Source organism: Ambystoma mexicanum, chromosome 7p, assembly GCF_040938575.1.
Source record: "Ambystoma mexicanum isolate Mex_15411 chromosome 7p, UKY_AmexF1_1, whole genome shotgun sequence".
Taxonomy (NCBI): Eukaryota; Metazoa; Chordata; class Amphibia; order Caudata; family Ambystomatidae; genus Ambystoma; species Ambystoma mexicanum.
The window spans coordinates 59351583-59372925 of record NC_090939.1 but is presented as its reverse complement, the minus strand read 5'-3'; the positions used below and the strand labels follow the sequence as shown (position 1 = coordinate 59372925).

Below are 21343 nucleotides of genomic sequence, written 5' to 3'. Positions count from 1 at the left end.
CCCAGCCTGACGACGGGGAATATTCATGAGCATGTGAATCCATGCCAGACCCATGCTGGAGAACAACAGTTACAGGTAAGTAACTTGTTCCATTTCTTTGTACCAAGCTACAGCCCTCTCTCCCTCCTAAGATAAGCCTGGCTGCTCTGACTACTACCAAATATTGTCAGGTGGTACAGTCTTAAACTAAGAGTGAATTTATGTACTGCCTCATATGTATGGTTTTTTGAAGCCCTTATTTGGACTTTAGAAAAACTGTTAACACTACCAGTGTTGCTCTTTCCACTAAATGTTGGTTGATGAAATGATTTGCTAGCCTGAAGCTACTCTTACAACTTAACTGTTATTCACATAAAGGTCTACTATTGAAATGATTATTGCAAAATCAAATACTTGCTGTATATATCTGTGTGTACTATTTCTATTTCTGAATTGCATATTGATTTTTAACATTGCCTTAGTATATATAATAACTATATTTGTATACAAGTTGTGTGTTTCCTTGACTGTGTTCAAATATGTCTGTACTCAACTACAGCCCTCCTCCCTGAGATGAGCCTGCATGTCTCTTGTGTCCTTCTCTCTAATCTCTTTTTTCCCCCATCAGTGGCCCAAGAGTTTGGAGGAAATCCACAGGTATCCCAGAATTCCACACAGGACCCTTCCCAGGGCTCTAGCACTGTGCACATCCTGTCCCTGCTGCTGAGGCTCCGCCAGTGTTGCTGCCACCTTGCATTACTGAAAACGGTAAAGTCATGACCACATTTCTCACCTTAGACTCTTGCACAAGATAAAGGCCCTCTTTTGTCCCACTCCTCATCCTGATGTCAGGAGGAATGCATTAAATGTTATATACACATGGTATTCAATCCCGTTTGTACAGTCTTCCTTGCTTACCCCATCCTACAAAGCTCTTTGGCAAATGTTGGTTTTATTGCTGGTATAGTACATGTGAAGGGCAAAGTCCCAACCGCTCAGCTCTATGGTTGTGGGCTACATTGGTTGGTGTCAGTAGGACATTTGGGATTCAGCTTTCGGTATCCAAAAGGGTGCTTTGGAGACTGCTCCAATGCATGTTACTCAATCTGTGTTCCCTTTGTGTGAAAAGAAATGGATGCAGCTGTACATGGTTATGGCCTCGGAGTGTCCTGCAAGAGTGAGGGCAGGAGCGGAAAATCCGGTTGGACATCTCTATTATGACTTGATCTCGAGTCTTTGCTGGGTATGTAGCCTGGTAAAGTTGAAATATGGCCACCAAACGTTTTTAAGATGCGCACTCTTGATTGGAAGTAACATTTGTACTGCACTCCACACCAACTGAGAGTCTCTCTCTTTCAGTCAGAAATCATTTTTTTTCTGGTCCCTTTTGCTAACAATTAAAGTCCCCTAAACATTTTGCTTGCTTTGTAGACATTGCTTTTACTATCGGAGAGAGTTCTGCAGAGTTCCCTTGCAGTGGCAACTTTTATATTTGTTTCCCTCTAGTAGCACATATGGCTTTCAAGGCAAAGAGCACCGCATATTGTCTGATTCTTCTCAGTGTGTGATAGCACATAGGCTGGTGGCCGCTGTGCATTTTGTGTTAAACCACACCATTCATTGGCCTTTATACAACCTTTGCAGCGTAAAGTCCTACACCACAACTGTTTTTGTTTTCAGCCTTTCCTTGGTTTCTTTTTTTGAACAGACAGAATGGCCGAAATTCTTCAGCGCCAACAACGAATCTTGGTTTCTAACTGGATCCAGTTAGATTGGTTGTGATACCTCAATCAACATCTGTATGGGTTGTGATGGGTCAGTAGGAGGACACTTACTCAGTTTAGACATTTCACTGTTAAATGTATTAAAGGAAAGGAATAAGATCCATCTTTCCCTATACTACAAGCCGGCCCTACCTAACAAAACTAGCTAAGGTGCTCGTCGGTCATAGTGAATGTCTTGCACTTGGTGTACGCCGTCCAAAACTAATCCTGTACTGACCCTATTACTATCTTACTAACTTTTTCTAAATTTGTTGAGTTTAATACATCCATCATGTCAGTCACAAAATTACATTTTTAAAATAATCCCACCTCCCTCCTGATGCAAAACCCATAAACCGCTTAACGGACAACTACTCAAACAACAACTCTACTAAGACTTGCGTAACATGCCTCCAGGAAAGGTTTGGTTCCGGACTCTCCTAGCGTCAACTGATAAACAACCGCCACAGTCACTGTCCCTCTCATGCCAGCCCCTTACTCACCAATCCGTTCACTTCCTGGCACCTCGTCTGTTAGGTACTTTTTCTACAGTTCATCAATATCATAACAACTAGCAACATTAAACGTTCATTTATAATATTAAGGTAATAAAACAGATTAGTAATTGGTTATATATTTTTCTTATCCACACACGGAGTGACTTCATTTAAGTTCAGAAAAAGTACTTCATTAAAATCAACTCTGCAGTTATTTAAGTTTAGATAAGTTCAAGAATGGTTTAAGAACAACAAGCACGGGTAAGCAATACTAGTAGCAACGGTTTGGCAGTCTTTTCCCTAACAAAGGAGGTATTCAGTTCAGGTTTTTCGAGGGAAAGAAGCAATGTCCAAGCCAAGAGGTTTACAGGCTTTACTGTTAGGAAACAGCAATGCCTAAGTCAAATCGGAATGCCACAGTTCTGATTCAAATCTTCTTAGCACAAGTAACAAGTTATTTGACCTTGAAATAAGTTCAGAAGCTTAGGAAAAAGCCTTCCTGGAGGATCACAGGCTGTTAGACCTGGGGTACAGTAAATGGGTGCACATCCAAACAGTGAAAAACAGTCCTCCAAAGCAAAGGAGTGACACAAAAAGCTTTGGGTAAGTTTCCCTTGAGCCCCACAGTGCCTTGAGAGTGAAGAAGCAGGTGGAGCTGGACGCCTTCTCGGTGCACGATTGTTGGGTAGATGTATCATTTTTATGCTTCATCCCCTCTCCTAGTGAGACCCCAGCACCTTTTGCTGGACTTCTGGACCTTTTTTCTTTTAATCCTGAATGAGTGGAGCCTTTTTCCACTCATTCACTCTTGTGGGCTCTGTCTTTTGGAACTCTATTCTTTGTATTCTACCTGTACTATGTAGTCCTCCGTAACTCTTAAAGACATCTGTATTTTACTATTGCAGCACACAGCTCCTTATGGGCAGTGTTGCTGAGGACCATTAGAGTCCTCCTTTGAGATTCTTTCTTATCCTCCAGTAACTAGAGTTCGTAAGGATAGAGGGAGTGCCAAAGGAATTCATAGTATCCCCTTCTCTCTGCTCCTGTAACTTTTTAGTCACATAGACAATCTCCTAGTTATGGCTAATGTCAGTGGGCGTGTTACCAACTATTGTGCAATTTATGTACTGCAGGCTCCTCAGTAGTGCACAATAGGGGCACCCAAGTACCAACTTGCAGCCTCCCTTCTTTTTTTCACCATTACTAGCAGGGTTGTTCTTTATTTTGTTAGCCCTTCTACCATTCTGGGAGGGGGAGGACAGTGTGTGTTTTGCCTTAGGCGGGAACCCTTGGGTGTCCCTGCCTAGGCTTGATAGTGTCTGGGCAGGCTGGATGTGGGGAGGAGTTGTTCACCCCCCCCTTTCCCTCTGTACTTTGTCTGCCAGAATGCCTGAATAGAACCAGCACCCACTTTGGGGGGGGAGGGGGAGAGACGCCCCTTTCCGTAAATTGCTGAGGGCGATTGCAGAGGAGTGTATGCTAGAACTATATGAGGTGAGGCTTCTGTAGTGGAAAGCAAGTTGACCACTGGAAGCTGATTTAACCGAAGACTGACCAGACGTGCCTGCAGACCCTTTGCAACACCGTGAAGTGACCACTGCTGTCCTGACCTCATTTTCTGTGCGCCAGGAGTTCCGAAGAGGACGCCTTCCCTTTGGCTGTTGGGGAACAACTAGTCCCAAAACTAACTTTGATTTATGCTATCTCCCTAGGTTCTGTGAGTTTCCAGAGCTGCGGAATCCCAATACCAGGAGACCTGCTGCCCGTTTTGAATTAAACGTTGTGGAAAGGCCGAATCCGTCCAAATATTTGCTGAGCCCTCGAGGACACTCCAGAAATCTGTTCCAACTCGTCCAGACGCCCTCGTCAGAGTACGGGACTGCAGGAATCAAAGAAGATTGACCAGGCGAATATCGTCCTTTGTTGGTGCTGCAGAAAAGGCGCCAAAACCGCTGAGTGAACCAAGAAGTTACTGAAAGTCGTGCCCCAGGTCCTCCCTCGAGACTGTTGCTGAGAGATCCCATCCAATGTCCTGACTTCGGTCATCAGACCAAGGAATCCAGAGGTCTGGTCCAGAACTGCAACATCACGGAGCATCCAGCACAAACATTGTCTTCTAACCAAAGGTACTGTGGTGGAAAGGGTATTGATTACCTGATTCCCCTCCTACCTCAGTCTCAAGCCACTGCTTGTGTCCCTTTAGCGAGTCCTTTAACAGGGTCTCCAACTTTTGTTAAATGTTATGGTATCTTCCTTCCTAAAGATTAGAAAGTATCCACAGGAACTTTTGATTTCTTCTGCTTTGCAAGACTTTAAACCGATACGAACTCCCTTTGAGCTAGGGTTGCGTTTTTGAGTTTACAAGACATGCTGTGCTGCAAAACTGCCTCTAGAACCTGATGTTCTACTAGAATAACACTAACCAAAAGTTTACCATCCCAAAAATCACTATCTTATATAGGTATGCAGACTAAATACAATTACCGTATTTTGTGGGTGCGCGTTACCGATAATACTGTATACCTGTCAAACTCCTGTAACGATTGTATGCATTCAGCAACTACCAACTAAGTGACTATTTGAAAGTATTGAAAAGTAGATCTGTGTGATGGTTTCTAGTGCTAAGTATTTAACAGTAACTCTTGTGTAAATATATATTTCAATATACATTTATGTGCAAGTGTTATTTTGTTGTGCTTTACTTACTGGGTTCAGTGTACTTACCTACAGCTCACATCTTCTTAAGATGAGCCTGACTGCTGTGCCACTCTACCAAGGTCCTTAGTTGGAGTTGGATCTACAAATCACCTGGCTATCGTACTAAAGTCTTACCTCCAAGTTGGACTTTAAGAAAACTCCCCTAACGAAAACTCCCCTAACAGCGGCTGCAAACCCAGTTTCCTAGTATGTGGTGACGAAAGGGGGGAATCCTGGATGGGCTCTTACAGCAGTAGTCAAGAGAGGTGCTCGCCAGCACAAATATTTTAACTCCTTCCTCGGTTCGTGGTTTTGATGCCTTTTTCTCAGCACCAGTAGTGAACAATCACTTAGAATCTTCTTGCTTTCTCGGTCCTGCACTCTGGTGAGGGGACTCTGAATAGGGGTTTCGTTTCTCTGGGGATCCACATGGATGCCACCAAAGTTCCAGTGAGATTTGTCATCGGCAAGGTAATGCCCTTCAAGGTGGTTGAGGTATCTGGGGTATTTGGGTTTTGTGCCCCAGGAAGGTTGCATGCTGTCGGGGGTGGCTTATATTGAAGTGTCTTGAGGCTGGTTAAGCCACCTGCCCAGAGGAGGAAGTCGTTCCTGACTGAGCTTCTTGTCGATTCGAAATTAGGGTCAGGATAGCTGCGGTACTTCAGTGGTACTTCTCCGGTTACTGGAAGTGCTGAAGGAGTCTCTCGTCCTCTTTTAAGGAGGTTCAGATCCAGTGGTCAACTCTCCCTTCTGTCCAAAAAGCCTAGTCTTTTATGCAGGAACACATTCATTCAGTGCTATGGACCTCTCAATCACCTGAGGGTGGCTGTCCTTGAAACTGGTTCCAGCCAGGCATACCCTAAAACAAAGGCCAGAGAAGTTTCGGCTGCTCCCTCAGTTCTGCCTCAACAGACACACTGGAGCGTAGGCGGGCTTTACAAAGGGATCCCGCCCTAGGCAAACATTTTGAGGAGTTCAAACTGGGAATATCCAAAGGAAACGTAGAGGCTTTCTTACTGCAAATAGGGCACATCCCAGTTTGTACCGACGGCTTCTCCCAACTTTTGTAACATTTATTTGAGGGTTTGGTTAAACCTTTCAACTTGGTCATCGGTTTGACTGTGATATAAAGATGTTATTAGTGTTTTGATGTTAAGCCTCTTTCACTTTAGACTTTTAAGTGGAACAAGGCGTGTCTTGATCCATGAGGATCTCGTTTGGAAACCACACCCCAGAGAGAAAAGATATTAAATGTTTAAATATCTGTTGCATGGTGTTCCACAACGGAAAAGCTCAGTACAACATGTGGTGTTCACTATTACTAAGAAAACGATTACCCAGATTGGATGTTTCTAGTGGTCGTAGCATATCCATAGCTATTCTTGAGAAGGGAATGCCAATGATGTAGTAGCTGAAGGGAAGCCGAAGTAATTGGGTTGATGGCAGTCTTTTAACATATCTTGCATGTCATTACATTTGGCAAATCAGGAAGGTCGACTTCAGTGTCTTTTGGAGGGTTAATCTTTTCTGGGAAGATCGGCTTCTCTGAGCCAGTGTCCCTTTATCTGTTTGTTCTTGGGCTTCTGTCTCTTGAGGAATTGGGGAAACACGCTTTTTCCATTGTCTCCATGGGTATCTTTTCTCCCTGCTTGACTGCTTAGGGACTACTCCAAAGATTGCGCAGGAGTACTTTAACGTCCCCTCTATAACCTGGATCAATGATTCCTGTCATCACATCTAATCCAGATCTCCAGATTTTGAGGCTAGTTTTATGTATGCCTTTGGGTGGGGTTAGTACTAGTCCAGTGGGAATTGAGCATCTTTCTCCTGGTGGTACTACCATTTCTATGGTACTTTGTAAGTCGAAACCCAATAAATTCTGCGGTTGCCACCATAGGGGTTTGGCCTTGGAACTTAATCTGGTAAATTGCACGGGTCCCCAACTTTTATCATTCGGTCCCGATCCCACTCTGACACCATATTTGGGTCAGTAGGAGGACACACTCGGTTTAGACATCTCACTGTTTTCTTTATTAAAGAAAAGGAATAAGGCCCATCTTTCCCATTCGTACCTAGCAAAACTCGCTAAGGTACTAGTCTGTCAGTGAATGTCTTGAACTTGGGATCAGAACAGAATTAGTTATGGACACTATCACTATATTACTAACTGAAAGCCACTGGAATGTCTCCCTCCTCCTGGTGGTATTGTTTTTTTCACCAAGGGTTTTTTGATAGTGAATCCTTGGTAATCTCTGGTGACGATAGTTTTTTTTTCACTATTTTATTGGGCTTTTCTTTCTCCTCGTTTTCTTCTACAAAGTTATTTTCTGTTCCCATGGAAAATGGATTTACCAAGTGTCTTCTCCTTCGGTAATATTCTTTGTCTTTATAAAAAGTTAACAATGTTTGGTTTCTTCGTATTCTTGGCTTTTGGATATACTTATTATTTCAAACTTTCTTCAGGCTTCTCTTTTATACTTTCACTATGCTTTCCTTACTGTGACTGTTACTAGTTTGGTTATTTTGAGAATATTTCTGAGAAACCAGTTCCCACTGGGGGGCTGGCTATCCTGATTGGACAGCCACCTGCCCCTTTCTGTAAAGTGCGGGGAGAGTTTGCTGAGGATGAATGTGAATTCTTGTTAAAAGGCAAAGATCCTGAGGCAGAAGACAAGTGGACCCCACTAACAGAAGAACCAAAGATGACCAGAGACGCCTGAAGCCCCTTCTAGCAACCGTGAAGACTGCTGCTGGTAGGGAGAATTCTCAGAAATGTGTTAATGCCTTCTACCTTGGGGACCCCCAGCTCTTTTGCTGGACTTTAGGACTTTTTTATCTCTCATGTAATTTTAATGTGATTTATTCTGTTTTTTAACTTTGACTGACAACCTCCATAGACATCTTTACATCTTGTCACACAGCACCTTCAGTGCAGTGGCACAAGGAAGTCTCTTGGTGAATCGACTGTTTCCAAGAGCAATGCAGTGAATTTATTTTACTTACATTTTGTAACGTTCTCGACCCAGCACACACTGTCTTACCATAGGGTGCTAGAGGGGTTACTTGGTATCCCCTTTTGTCTAGTTTTTCATGTAACATTTTTGTTACTCTTTCTACAATGAATGGCTGGTGGCAGTGGTTTACTTTTAACTACCATAGGGAGTTTTTATCGCGGGCTGCATTCGCAGCTGCAGTAATGCACCATGTGTGCCCATTTTGTCAAAATGGCCCCGGTATTCTTTTTTTGCCATTTCTTTGTGGAAAGGTCCATCTTGAGATTTACTCTGCCAAACCAGGTTTGGTCCCTTTGTAGTTTTGTCTATGGAGGGATTCACGAGTGAAGCCCGCCTCTGGCTCAAGTATGTCTGGCAGGAGCAGGAAGTGAGTGAGGTGCCCGAAACTCCCTGTGCTTAATACCCTTGGTTACAGAATGCACCCAAAGGTGATTGGCCCGCTGGCTCTCTGGCAAGGACAGCCACCCTGCTTTGTGATTGACAGCTAGGCTGGAATGAATGGGAGAAACCTGCATAAAAGACTAGGCTTTTTGGCTTGGAAGGCAGAGTTGACCACTGGATGAAGGAATCCGAAGATGAACTTTGAAGAGACGCCTGCTGCAACTCCTGGACCGTTGGTTTGCCTGGTGAAGCCCTGCTGCAGTGCTGAAGCTCAGAATTCGCCTCGACTAGAGAAGCCCTACAAGGACGACTTCTCCCCTTGAGTTGGTGGGACCAAACAACTCCAAAGTAAGCCCGTCTAGACATCCTCTTGAAGCTGGTTGTATTTCCAGTGCTGCTGCTGGAACGAAGAGCCAGGGAGAGGAACACCAGATTGTGTGTTGCTTTTAAGTTGGATCCCAAAACTAGGGAGCTCCTTTGGACTTCCCTGATGCAGGACTGACCATGCCTGAGCCACCTCATGAATACTGGACCCCAGAAGCAAGGAAAGTCTGAAGTGGTATTCGAGAACCGCTGTGTTGCTATTTGCTGTCAGACGCGATGAGCTGAAACACAGAAGAACCGCTGACCTTCCCATTGCAGAGCAGAAGTCCCCAGACGTCCCCCCTCTTGTCCCCACGACTGAGGCTCAGGAACAAAAGGATCTGCAGAGCTGTACAGGAATGGAAGCCAGCTGCACCCATTTCTTCTAACCAGTGGTACTGTAAAGTCCAAAAGAACTTACCTCTTGTTGTGTAGCCTTACTTGCTCTCAGTTGAGACTGGTTACCTTGCAGAGTTGCTAAAGCTTTGCCCGTCAAAAGCCTCCCAGCTTGTGGCCCTTCAATTGTTCTGTTTTTCTACAAACATTTCTAAAACCATTGTAAGACTTATTTTTTTTAATTGATTCAGCTGAATTAAATCAACAATTCAATATACATATCATTACATAGAAAGAGTAACAAAACTACAAACAAAAACATCTAATTTGTTCTGAAAACAAAATCATCAAACAATTGGCATCATATTTAACATCAAGCAAAGGGAATACTAAAATAACTGTAGAATATTTGATTATGAAAAGGATGTGTCCTAAGAATCTAACTTCAGCGAGAACAAAGAATTCACCATTGCTATTTGAATGGACACATTATTAGTGCACAATAAACTGGCCCATCTTTTCGTGGTATCGAACATTCCCAAATGGGCACAATGATGTGCAAAATACTTTAAACGCTCACAGACCAGTGATGAACACAGTGACAATAGATGTTCGAAGGTTTCGCTCATTGCTCTATTTAAGCAAAAATCGACAATGGTTCAATTCCTTTGCGATCAATTTATGCCTCACTAGAATCTCTTGGGTATGCCAGAGGTTAAAGCGCAGTCTAAGTATTCCAGAAAGTATTTTTGGCAATGGAAATTTCAGAAGGTATGGTTCTAAGCACCCAACACTTTTGTTTTCGAACCTCTGGCAAGTAGCATCTTTATATCTTAGACATGCAGTTCTTTTATTGATCCAATCATTACGGCAGATGAAAACCTTGGCTTTGTCAGGTTTGGTAATTAATACATCAATAGGGACCTCAGCTTTTATCAAGATGGAATATATGCCTTGCAACCAACATTTAACAAAATTGTGATTAGTTGTAAAGACATAATTTGACAAATACTTCAGAATGTTATTGTCAAGAGTAGACATTAGACATTTGCGGAATAGTGCACAAAGCTTTCCAATGATATTGCGCATGTAAAGAAATTAATCCCATTTCGTAGCATAACCATGGCCCCAGAACACACTGGGGGAGATGTAAAACTGCTTTCCAAAACTTAGCCTCCAGTTTGTCTAAGAATTCAGTACACCATGACGATTGGGTTTCTAGGCCATAAAGGATACATGGGACCGCTTTTTGTTTCCAATATAATAAAGCAGGTTTAAGGGTGAAATTACCATAACAATGTAATGTAACTATGGTTTGTGAGATCGCTATATTCAATTGCTGGATCATAATTTCTTGGTGGCCTTTAGACATGGCAGTACTGTCAAATATCGTTCCCAAATAAGTGTAGTTTGTAACTACCAACTATTTATTTTGGTTGATTTCCATGCAAATTTATTTGGACTAACTTGCTTGGCCAAGTAGATGACCATTTGTTTTGTTTTCTTGTATTAATCCTTAGCTCATTTCTTTCTATATTGATGTTAAACACTTTCAGCTGGCTTTGTAGGCCCCTGGGAGTTTTTGAGATGAGAACCAGATCATCGGCGTACATAAGAGTTTGAATAGGAATGTTATTCAATTTAGGAGAGTCTGAAGGCACTGTTGCGAAAACGTGCCTGACATCATGCAAAAAGTAATTAAAAATTGCAGAAGCAAGTAGACAAACTTTCTTAATGCCACGGGCAGTAGACCGCAGTCCTTCTAGAGTTAGTCTAATGTGAATCGAAGTTTGAGAATTAAGCAAATAGATTATTTCTAGTAAGATCTGAGGACAATTGTCTTGTTTTAATTTGGACATTAGAAGAGGCCTAGAGATGGCATCAAAGGCAGTATGTAGGTCAACAAAAGCAAAGTACACCGATTGTTTTACTGTCTGGCATTGGGCCTTTATGGCGTTAAGGCACAACAAATTTATATTGGTACCCATACCTGCTAGGAAACCAGTATTGAACGAATCTCTTCTATTAATGGTCATTCTCCACTCGTTAAAGTCACATAAGATCAATTTGGCAAAGATCTTGCCTGGCGCGTCTAAGAGCGCGATAGGTCTATAATTGACAGGTTGTGTGCGGTCACCCTTTTTATGGATAGGTACAATTATAGACTTCTTCCACGATAGTGGAATGATACGTGATGAGAGAACCTGCTGGGAAAGTCCGTTCAAGATTGCGGCTCGTGCAGATGGAATTTTTTAAACATAAAATTGCGAAGCCCATCTGGGCCCATGGCCCTAGATGAGTTGATCTTCCTAATATAGCCTTCAATAATTAGTAGGCGAACATTCTACTACCCATCTATCTTTATTCTCTGAAACATACACAGTTTGAGAAATTAGGATCTGCATATAGGTTGGTATAATATGAAATCCATTGGGCTTCCGTGACATTGTGCGACTGAACCAGATGAGCACATCGATTGACAACAGCCCGTGTTTCTGCAGTATTTTTATTAGGTATCAATCTCAGCATATGCTTGCTGTCATTTTGTAGAATATGTGCTCGACATTGTCGCAGCCAGTTGTGGTATTTGCACTTGACAGTTTTCAACTGTTGCATCTGCGATGGATGTTTCGACAAGAGAATACGTTTATTTTCTTGTCGATATTGCATTTTCCTTGTTTTTACTTCGATGTTAAACGTATGGGTATGTGATGGCCACACCTGGCTAGAGAAATTACTTGGATTTCTAAATGGTATCAGTAAGTTTGGGTAATGGATAAGAACTTGCGCTTTATTTCGGTCAATCATGCCTGTCAGTGTCAGTAAGTTAAACTGTGACCAAAGGAAATAGGTTTTTGCATTGACTACTTGGTCTTGAGATAGCTTCATTCTATTAGGTGGATGGAGTACCCAATTGATCTTTAACGCTAACAGATTATGATCACTGTGCGGTTGGGAGATAACTTCAAATGACTGTATTTGCCCACTCAGGTTAGAGTTAGTATAAATGTAGTCAATAGTGCTACTCGCCGTTTCCCTTTGCCAAGTAGGTCGGGGTGGATTATCACCTTGTGTTGAACCGTTAACCGTATGAAAGTTCCTTTCTAACAAAAGTGGACCAACATTTAACTTTGTAAGAGTTGGATTTGCCTTTAGGATGTAAACAATTAAGGTTAAGATATCCAACTATGATGGTGTCTGTGATATCTGGAGTGATCATCACAAGATCGAGTAATCTTGTTAAGCCAAAATAAAAAGCAACATCTGTTAAACCAAGCGGATTGCGATAAATGTTTTAGGGCAATCCTGTGAGGCAGACAACTGATTTTAACCAACTGAATGTAAGCAGTCACAGAGTCCCAATGCACAACAGTGATGCCTTTACTCAGGTTGACACCCACTAACAGGCCTGACGATTATCTACCTTTAGTCCCTGCAATGGCTGGTAATAATGCTACTTCATAATTGTTCCATCCAAGGATTTTCGTGAGCCCGGCTTCCTGTAATGCTATGATGTCTTACTCAATGGGAAAATTGTAAATTGATGATTGTAGGTGTGGGTGTCCACGTGTATTCCAACTAGCAATGGTAAATGAACGCCATTGAAGTTCTACTGATGGTTATGACATGTCGGATTAATTCCAGTTACACTTGCACTGCCTATATAGGGTTCCATGTCTTAAAATTGCGGCAAGAATGTCTGTGAATACAAAATATCGCGGTAAGAGCTGGAATTTTGGCATCCAGAATCGGCTTGCAACGGTGAGACAAATCATTGTCAACCGGTTTTTGCAAGTGATCTAGTGTGACACAAGAAACCAAATTTTCACCTGCCAATATGGGATCAATGGGCTTGACTGACTGGGAGTCCGATACAGTATTTGTGTTTTTGCACAGGTCCGAAGGATGACTTTTTTTTCTAATCGGTCCAGCTCCCGAATTAGATCGTTCAATGGTGGGTTAAAAGGTAGGTAATGTAGGCACCGGTATCTCAGCTGCTGGGGGAATTAAAGACGGAACAGTGGAATCTAGCAATACCACTGCTGATATTGGATCAACCGGCGCTATCACCTTAGGGATTTGAGGAGCTTGGTCCATTTCCATCAAATTTGTGTCTTTCCGTGAGCTAACTTTAGAGGCCTGAAAAAAGGAGCTCGGAGTATTTTTACATTGTCTTAATTTTGTTTTTTGATTTCATGGTGAGCGACCCAGAGGCTTTCTTAGGTTTTATTTTTGCAATTTTTCTTTTGCAGCAGAGAAGGGCCCCCAACATTGTTCGAGGGTACTGGGACTAATTGAGGGCTTACCATGATGCACTCCAGTGCATTTGATGTATTTGAAATACTTATCCATGAGTCATGTACCTTCGAAGCAGGGGGCGTATACTCAACCTCCTCGCGGACCTGTGGGGCAGGGGGCTTAAACTCGACCTCAACTCCGCGGTGATGTATTTCTTTAAAGGAGGGTAAAGCAACTACTTTTGAGAATTGTCGGGTCGGCAGAGAGCTGTTAGGCAGAATCCTGTGCAGTTCCCTTGGGGAACACTGCAAAAAGATTAAGACTACAGGAGTAAGCAGTAAACCCATTTGGTAGCAGTCTGTACCACCCAGATTTATCTGGTAGCTGTGGCTGAGCAGTCCGACTTCTCTCAAGATGAGTAGGGCAGTATGCATAGGGTACACAATAGGGCTAAAAACACAGTACAGCAAGCAAACACTGACCAGAGGTTGGTATCAAAGGTATATAATTATTTATTTAAAACGCACTTTAGGAAATACACTAAGCACTCTAAATCAAAGCAAGTTCAAACACAGTCAGATAAAGTATACAAACATCCCTTAATAATTAGACAAGTCTAGGTCAAAACACCACTATTTGTAAAAACAGATGTGAGCGCGTAACTTACATGGCACTCCAATAATTAGGTTAAAGGGAGAGAAAAAGGCAGGGCATAAAAATAAAACCGTTCCCAACACTTTTCTAAGACCACAGCAAGTTGGTGAAGGCAGAGTCTAGTGTAGAGCCAAAGTTCATAGGCTAGGCCCACTTTAAATGGAGCAAGGCGAAATGTGCCCAAGATCACAGTTTAAAAAGCACTCAAGTCTTTGCAGAAATGTTCAAAGGAGGTTGGTTTGATGCGAAAGGTAAAGTTAGAAGGTCTGGGGCCAACCCAGTTGGAAAGCCAAGGATTTAAAGGTCACCTTTAGCAATCCGCAGAAAGGGAGGCCAGGTGGAACAAAGTACCTTGAACAGTGAGGAAGCTCCAGCGCTGGCAGTTCCTGGCAGCGGGTGCAGTTCATAGTTTCGACCAGGGGAAGGGAAGATCTCGTTAAGGAGGAAACTTGGAGTTGTTGCACTGCCAGGGAAGAGACCAGCCGCGGAGTTCGTCGGTTAAAAGGTGCGTTCCTTTTATTCGTGGTCACAGTGGTGAAGCTTGGCTATCCGGCCGCCGGGGTGCTTGGCACGGGCGATTCGACCAAGAGACGTCCTGGAAGGCGAATGGCGAACTGGTTGTCCCCACCAGCTCAAAGGGAGAAGACTCTTGCAGCAGAAGATCTTCTCTTGTCGTCGGGAAAGTGGTGCAGTTGTTGCAGCAGGGCTCCACTGGTGGTGTCGTCGTTGCAGATGGCTCAGCTTCTCCCCTCTTTGGATTTCTTATGTCCTGTGGCGACTTCTGAAGTTTCAGTCCCCAAAGCCCTGCTTTTATGCAGAAAAACCCCCATTCAACAGCTTAGCTGTCACTCATACATGCTAAGTGGTGCGCCGGGTGGCTCACCACTGGGCCAATCAGAACAGAGTGCGACTTGAGTTGCTAAGGCAACACAGTAGAGGGTGCCAATTTCCCCACCCACACATCCTGTGGAACCCAGACACAGTGGTGCCATTTGGAGGGCTTCTGTGGAGCAGCCCGCCAAAAAGTGGAACAAAGGGCCCGACCTTGGTTGGAGTTACAGAGACGGACACAAACGCCATTTTGGAAAAGAGTCTGGCGAAAACACCCAACCGGTGATTTTATATTAAATAAACCGGCGGTCTCTTTAACATTGCACCAAAAAGTGATGCGTTTAAAATCAATGGGAAAATCCTATAGGATTGTGTGGTAACCACTGCCACCAGCCAGAAACTCGACAAGGGGGGACTGGACAGTGCCCCCATGGAAACAGACCCAGGGTCAATCTAATTAACCCCTTCCAGTACTTCCACAATATGATGGTTTGTACTGGTTCTGTTCACAATTTTGGACTAGTAAAGCCAATGGTGACTTTACATGCCCTGGGAGACGGTAGTCAGTCCCAGGGTATGGAGTCTATGTTTGGGGGTCACTATGACACCCCTGTGGTACTGCAGTGAGGGTGCTGTGTAACACACACAATAAAACAGATGATACCCTATGGAGTAAAAGACCCCATAGCCCATAAGCACACAATAAGTCAAGACATACCTCAAATCATGCCTAAGAGTGGGAGGAAAAAGAGTCTCACTCTTAGCAGGACAAAACAAAAAACAAAAATCCAGCAAATCTGCTGGGGGACTCACTGGGTTTGGGAAATTAGCCTTGTAAGAGAATTCTCCGTAACAAGAGCCTATGGTAATGATTGATATATTGTCGGATGGCGAGCATTCCTTATTCATATCATATTTTGCAGGGCTATTAAGGCAAGATGAGTGATCTTCAAGCCACCAGGATAATTGTTCGGTTTGGTCGGATTGTTTACTGACTTTAAGATCCAACCCTTCAAATAGTTTGAAGAGGCTTTGTAAGGTAAGACTGATGGCATTCAAGGCCACTTCAATCATGGAGGGTGTGGGGGGAGTTAATGATGAAGAAACATCTGTAACGGGGGCTCTCGGTCTACACGGGGTGGGGTATACAAACAAGACCACCGGACAACTTGAAGAGGGACCAGAGACCAGCTCAGAGACCGCAGTTCTATCTTGCTGTAAGGATGTGTCAGCAAACCTAGAAGTTGGAGACTCGCGCTGACTCGCATATATCGAGAGGTCTGGATCTTCGCAACATGGCGAGGTCTGATGACCCGGGGAAACCAGGTCTCCAGGCGGCTGGGGTGAAAGTCGTGGGGTTGGGGTATGGTGCATTGTATGATCAAAAAGCAGGTGGGATGCAGTTCTGCTATTGAGAGGGTAATTAGTCATCGGTTTGGATATTTAATGAGTTATTCCACAGAGGGCAAGAGGCCACCAGAGGAGAATTTGAAATGCTTAATGGGGGTGCTGCGTTAAAGGGGGTTAAAGTAATGGATTTATGAGGTGCATAAAGCGCGACCTGTCAGTCATTTCAGAATTATTGAATGTATGAGCAGCGTTTGGCATGCCAGTTTTCAACGTATAAAACATGAAGTACAGACCAGCATGCACAATTCACAATGAGACAATGGAGCAATACAAAAACTGGTGAACAATGGCTTAGGACTCACAAGGCAACAAAAGAATGCCGATGGGACACGTGGAGGGGAAGTGCCAGGCGCTGGCTGCGCAGCTAAGCAGCCAAGCACTACTCACACAGTACTCCCACATGTGCGCGTGTGCATAATACTGCTCATTCGTACTATTGGAGCAGGCCTGGCAACGGGGCATGTCCATTACCAGCTCTGCAAGACAGACAATTGATTCAGTGACACAAGGCAACGAGACTCGCTGGTGAACTGGCTGGTGAACTGGCTGGGGACTGGGGCAGGGGCATTTAACACAATAGTCGCAGTACTATCGGTCCCAGCAAGGTGTCCACAATCACCTTGGCAACCAGCAGGAGTTCCGTGTTCGTTTTTCTCCGTTCTTTTAAATGAGGTGGCAGAAGCAGGAAGAGCAGAAAGCAGCAAACAGGCAGCGTTTTGCAGCCAAGCAGTACTCACACAGTACTCCCACGTGACTTTTTACCTACCTGCAAAGAAGATCTTCAGCTCCCCTTGACATTGTGCAATTAACTGTTCTGGCTCCCTGAGAGACTCTTCTCACCTTTGACTCTGTGCTTTACCTTTTTCCCCAGGAAAGGGTTAAACTAACGTGCCATTGGAAGGATTTCAAAAGTACTTAAGTTTGTTTTATTCCTCTATTCTATCTTTTACACCAAAATCTGTATTGCTCTAAATGTACTAGTGAGCTATCAATGTCCAGTGTCCTAGCTATTTAAGTCACCTGAGGGTGTAGGAGGTGTCTGTGTGCCATCCCCAATGGGTATAATCTAATTTAGAGAATCTAAGAGGGTGTTTTGAAGTGTATTTTAATTGGTACATATATTGCTCCCTTCCCGAATGTTGGGGAGAATTCTCATTCTATGGTTAATTTCCCTTACCTGGTGAGTCCCCCAGGAGCTTTGCTGGATTTCTGGAGTTTATTTGTTCCACTTGGTAAGAATGTGAGCTTTTCCCCCCACTCTTACCTGTGTTTTGCCATGTGTATTTCATCTGTTTTTGTGATTGTGGACTCTGGAGTACACCACTTCAGTAGCCCCACTCTTGTGTGTTACAAAGCACCTTCAGTGCAGTGACACAGGGTTGTCTTTTAGACTTCCCACCGACTCAATTTCTGGGGCTGACTACTGTCCCCCAGAAAAGGGTAAAGTTGCCATTGACTTTACATAGTCATTTAACCACAGATCCAGTACACCCCATCTTTTATATGGAGTATTAGAAAGGGTTACTTCTTAGCCCTTTTCATCTGTGCCTCTTGGAGCATTGTTTCACTCCCTTAACATTACGAATTGGCTGGTGGCAGTGGTATCTACCCTAATTTTCCTACCGCGATTATATTACATAACGTGGTATTGTTTTAGGCTATTTTAGTAGCCTCGAACTTTAAACCCGCTAGCCCCAATACTTTTTATTTCAGCTCCGGTTAAGTTAAATCGCCATTTCTTTTTAATGTGCTTCTTGGCTGGGTCTTTGCTTGGCAAACCAGGATTGCCTCCTTTGTTCGCTGACCTTTGGCGGGCGTCTGACCAGAAAACCTCCTTTGGTGTCTAGGTGGGCTGAATGTGAGGGAGGGGTGTAGTCACCCCCTGCACAAGGTCTCCTTGGAGACCCAAGTCGCACTTTGGAAGACAACCACCCCAGCCAATCGTCGCACTTGTGTCGATTGGCTGGGGTGGTTGTGCGGGCTAGACAATCCCACTGCTGAGTGATTGACAGCCAGGCTGTGTGAAAGGGGGATTTTAGCATAAAAGGCAGGACTCTTGGGCTACAAGACAGTTGCTACTGGAACTGCAAGGAACCGAAGAGAAGCGGAGAAGAAGATGGCTGCTGCAACCCCGGGTCCCGGTGAAGCGGTGCTGCAGTCCTGAGCGATCTTCCATTCAACGACAAGAGAAGAACCAGTCTGGGGTTGTCTTCCCTTGAACCTGGTGGGATCAACCAGCTCCCCCTTTATTCAGCCAGAGAATCCTCTCCTGGGTCGAAATCACTGCTGTGCTGTAGTGGTCCGGAAAGCCATCAGAAGAGCCCTCTTCTGATTTAAAGGAGCGCACCTTTTATTCATTGTCTTTTTCACTGCTGCTGGCCTCATCCCTGGGTAGTGCAGATCGCTCCAGACGTCCTCATTCTTGTCCCCACGACTGAAGCCACAGGAACAGTGAGTCTGCAGGAACTACCAGGAACAACTGCCGTGGCACCAGCTTTTCTCCAACTGAATAAGGTACTGTGCACATTTGGTCGGTCTCTGTTTGACCAGCCGGAATCGGGGTGAACCCTTTTCCTCCACAAAGATTTGTTCTTTCTCCCCTCCCTCTTATAACTTTTTCTTCCATTTGACAATCTTTACAAACTCTTGGCATCTCGAACTGTTCAACGTGTGATCCTTGGCAACTGAGCATCCTCGAGTCCCCTTGCCTTGAAAAAGTATTGCCTATGATTTTTATTCATTCTTAAGTACAAAGTGTGTTTTAACTTCGTGAGCATTTCTATCCGCTGGGTACGCATTGGTATCGCAACACTGGTCTGTCAAATCCTAATGTACTTACCTTGAATTTACCTCGACCAAGTGGAATTGGTTGTGTGTAGTGTATTTTACGTGTGGTTTTGAATATATAGAAGTGAAGTGTTTTGCAAACGGATGGTTTAAAATAAATGTACTTATATTTTTTACTTGAAACCTTGAGTCAGTGTTTGCTTGAGTCATAGGATTTGTGGTCCTTTGTGTAATCTCTACTACTGCTCATTTACTCTTGAGATAAGTCTGGTTGCTCCGCTACTACTACCACTTTAACAGTGTAGTACAGGCTTGTACCAAAGGTGAACTTGTATTACCACTTGCAGTCTTAATTGTGTGTAGTGGTCCCTAAGGGCACTGCACAGGATTCTGCCCAACACTGAAGAAGGCTATACAACTGACAGTGAAATTGAATAATTGTTTTATCAAGAAACCTTGAGTGTTTTTGAACAGCTGCTACTGTGAAACTGTCACAACATTACTGCTCACATTGACCCCTCTTGAGATAGGCCTGGCTATCACAATACCAACCTGTTGAGTTCAGACTTGTACCCAAGGTTGGGTCCCTATTGCCAGGAGGTCAAGGTTATTGTAGTGCACCCAAAGGGTACGCCATACAATCTTGCCTAACACTGATTGCAGTGGTGGGATCTATTGTACAGTTGTTACAATGTTTGCTTTACTTTTGTTCAACTAAAAACCTTCACAAGGCTAAGCTCCACTAGAATAGCAATTGTAACCTGTCTAATATGGATAACTTCAAGCAGGAAGCCCTGATCATTCTAACAGTTGATCAACTGAAAGATGTGTAGGATCAGGAATTTCTCTGTTAAAGGAAAGAAAAAAGAATTGGTTGTTTGATCACTAAAGGTTGATGTCATGATTCCTGCCCCTCATGTCCCCATCCCTCCAAGATGTCAGGCTGGAGCCAGGCCACGATCAACTACATGGCCCTCAAGGGCCTCTCCATCCCTCCAAAGACCCACTTGGAGTCAGACTTGGTGGTTGTGGCACCAGACTCACTCACTCCCATCGGATAACATTGGGGATTGGACTTGTAGTGCATTGATGGGGACAAGATGGATGCCCCCACATATTTCGGTTCCCAGAACTGCATGTGCAGTCTAGTCTTTTGGGTGTAGTTCAGCCCACAGACACCTGGGATACCCAGAGGCTATTTAAGCCACGCCCAGGCTGAGAAACATGCTTTGCGTTTTCTGCACCTGCAGCATGACACTCTGTGTTCAGATCGGTCTCCAGTAGGCCTGCATCTTTCTTCTGCGCTCAGCTCCTGCAAGAACACCGTTAGGAACAGCCTTACCTTGCAGCGCTTCTGCCCATCATTCATGGCTCCTTCTGTTCTGCGGGCATCTTCGGCGGTGTCAATCCCATCCCGGCACGCTGCTTCCTAAGGGAAAAGAACAGAAAAAAGGCATTAGTAAGCATTCAGCAAATCATTGCTTATTTTTAAAGACTGTACGAGCTTCAAACGCTTACCTGAATCCCAGCCGCTCTGGGGGAACTCTGTCTCCGGAACTTCTCATCCATCTGCAAGAGGGAAAACACACTCCAGGTTAGCGTGGAAACATCTAGAGGTGCCGCATACCGCGCTTACTTGCCGCATTTCTTCTTCATAACCGGCATCCACGCTGAAAACGTCGCAGCACCTAAAAGACACAGAAAAAGAACTCCGTTCAATACAAATACAAAAGGGTCGCATCGCGCATCGTGCTCTCACTCACCTTCAGCGCTACTCATTTTAGCAGCACGTTGCCATCCCCGGACGCCGGCCACCATCTAAGTAAGGAAAGGAACGAAGTTGGAGAACTGTTCAAAGGACTTATTATACTTACCTGTCAGACTCTTGCCAATGAAGTAACTAGGCAGCAAGGAGCCGCATCAATCAACGCGCCCCTGTGCTGAAAGCAGGATGGAGAGCACACTTTCCAAGAAAACAAGGTGAGCTGTGGATCAAAGGGAAGGGTTGGAGGGGAAGAAGGGGTTCAAGCACACAGACAATAGGGAGTTAAACTCTACCAATCCTGTGTTTCAGGCCCAGTCTCCAGTCGAGTAGACTCCAGGGAAGGGTTTGAGGTCGTAAGAGTTCAGAACAGGCTGAGTGACGTCCCCGTGGATACCAGGTGAGCGTTACAGTTGAATAGTAGGTGTCGCATCCCCCTATGGTTGCTGGCCTTGGGGCTACACTAGTGCCCGTGTTGGTCTTCCCTGTGGCTCTAATACTAGGGGTTCCTCCAAGATGGCGACGGTAACGCGCCGCATGGGCTTTGTGCCTCCTACAGTTTCTGCATGCCTTCTGGCGGTCATGTGACTGCATATCAACACCGGACTCAAGCATTCCTATGCGTCGCTA

General features: G+C 44.3%; 1 protein-coding gene across 3 annotated transcripts in view; it reads left to right on the top strand.

The window, feature by feature from the left end:
- TTF2 (transcription termination factor 2) overlaps positions 1–21343 on the top strand; it is a 1006608-nt gene that overhangs the window by 751864 nt on the left and 233401 nt on the right. For all 3 annotated transcript variants that reach the window (XM_069635774.1, XM_069635772.1, XM_069635773.1), the window contains one exon: positions 608–747. In XM_069635774.1, the coding sequence (XP_069491875.1) occupies positions 608–747 (140 nt within the window). The remainder of the gene's footprint in view (positions 1–607; positions 748–21343) is intronic.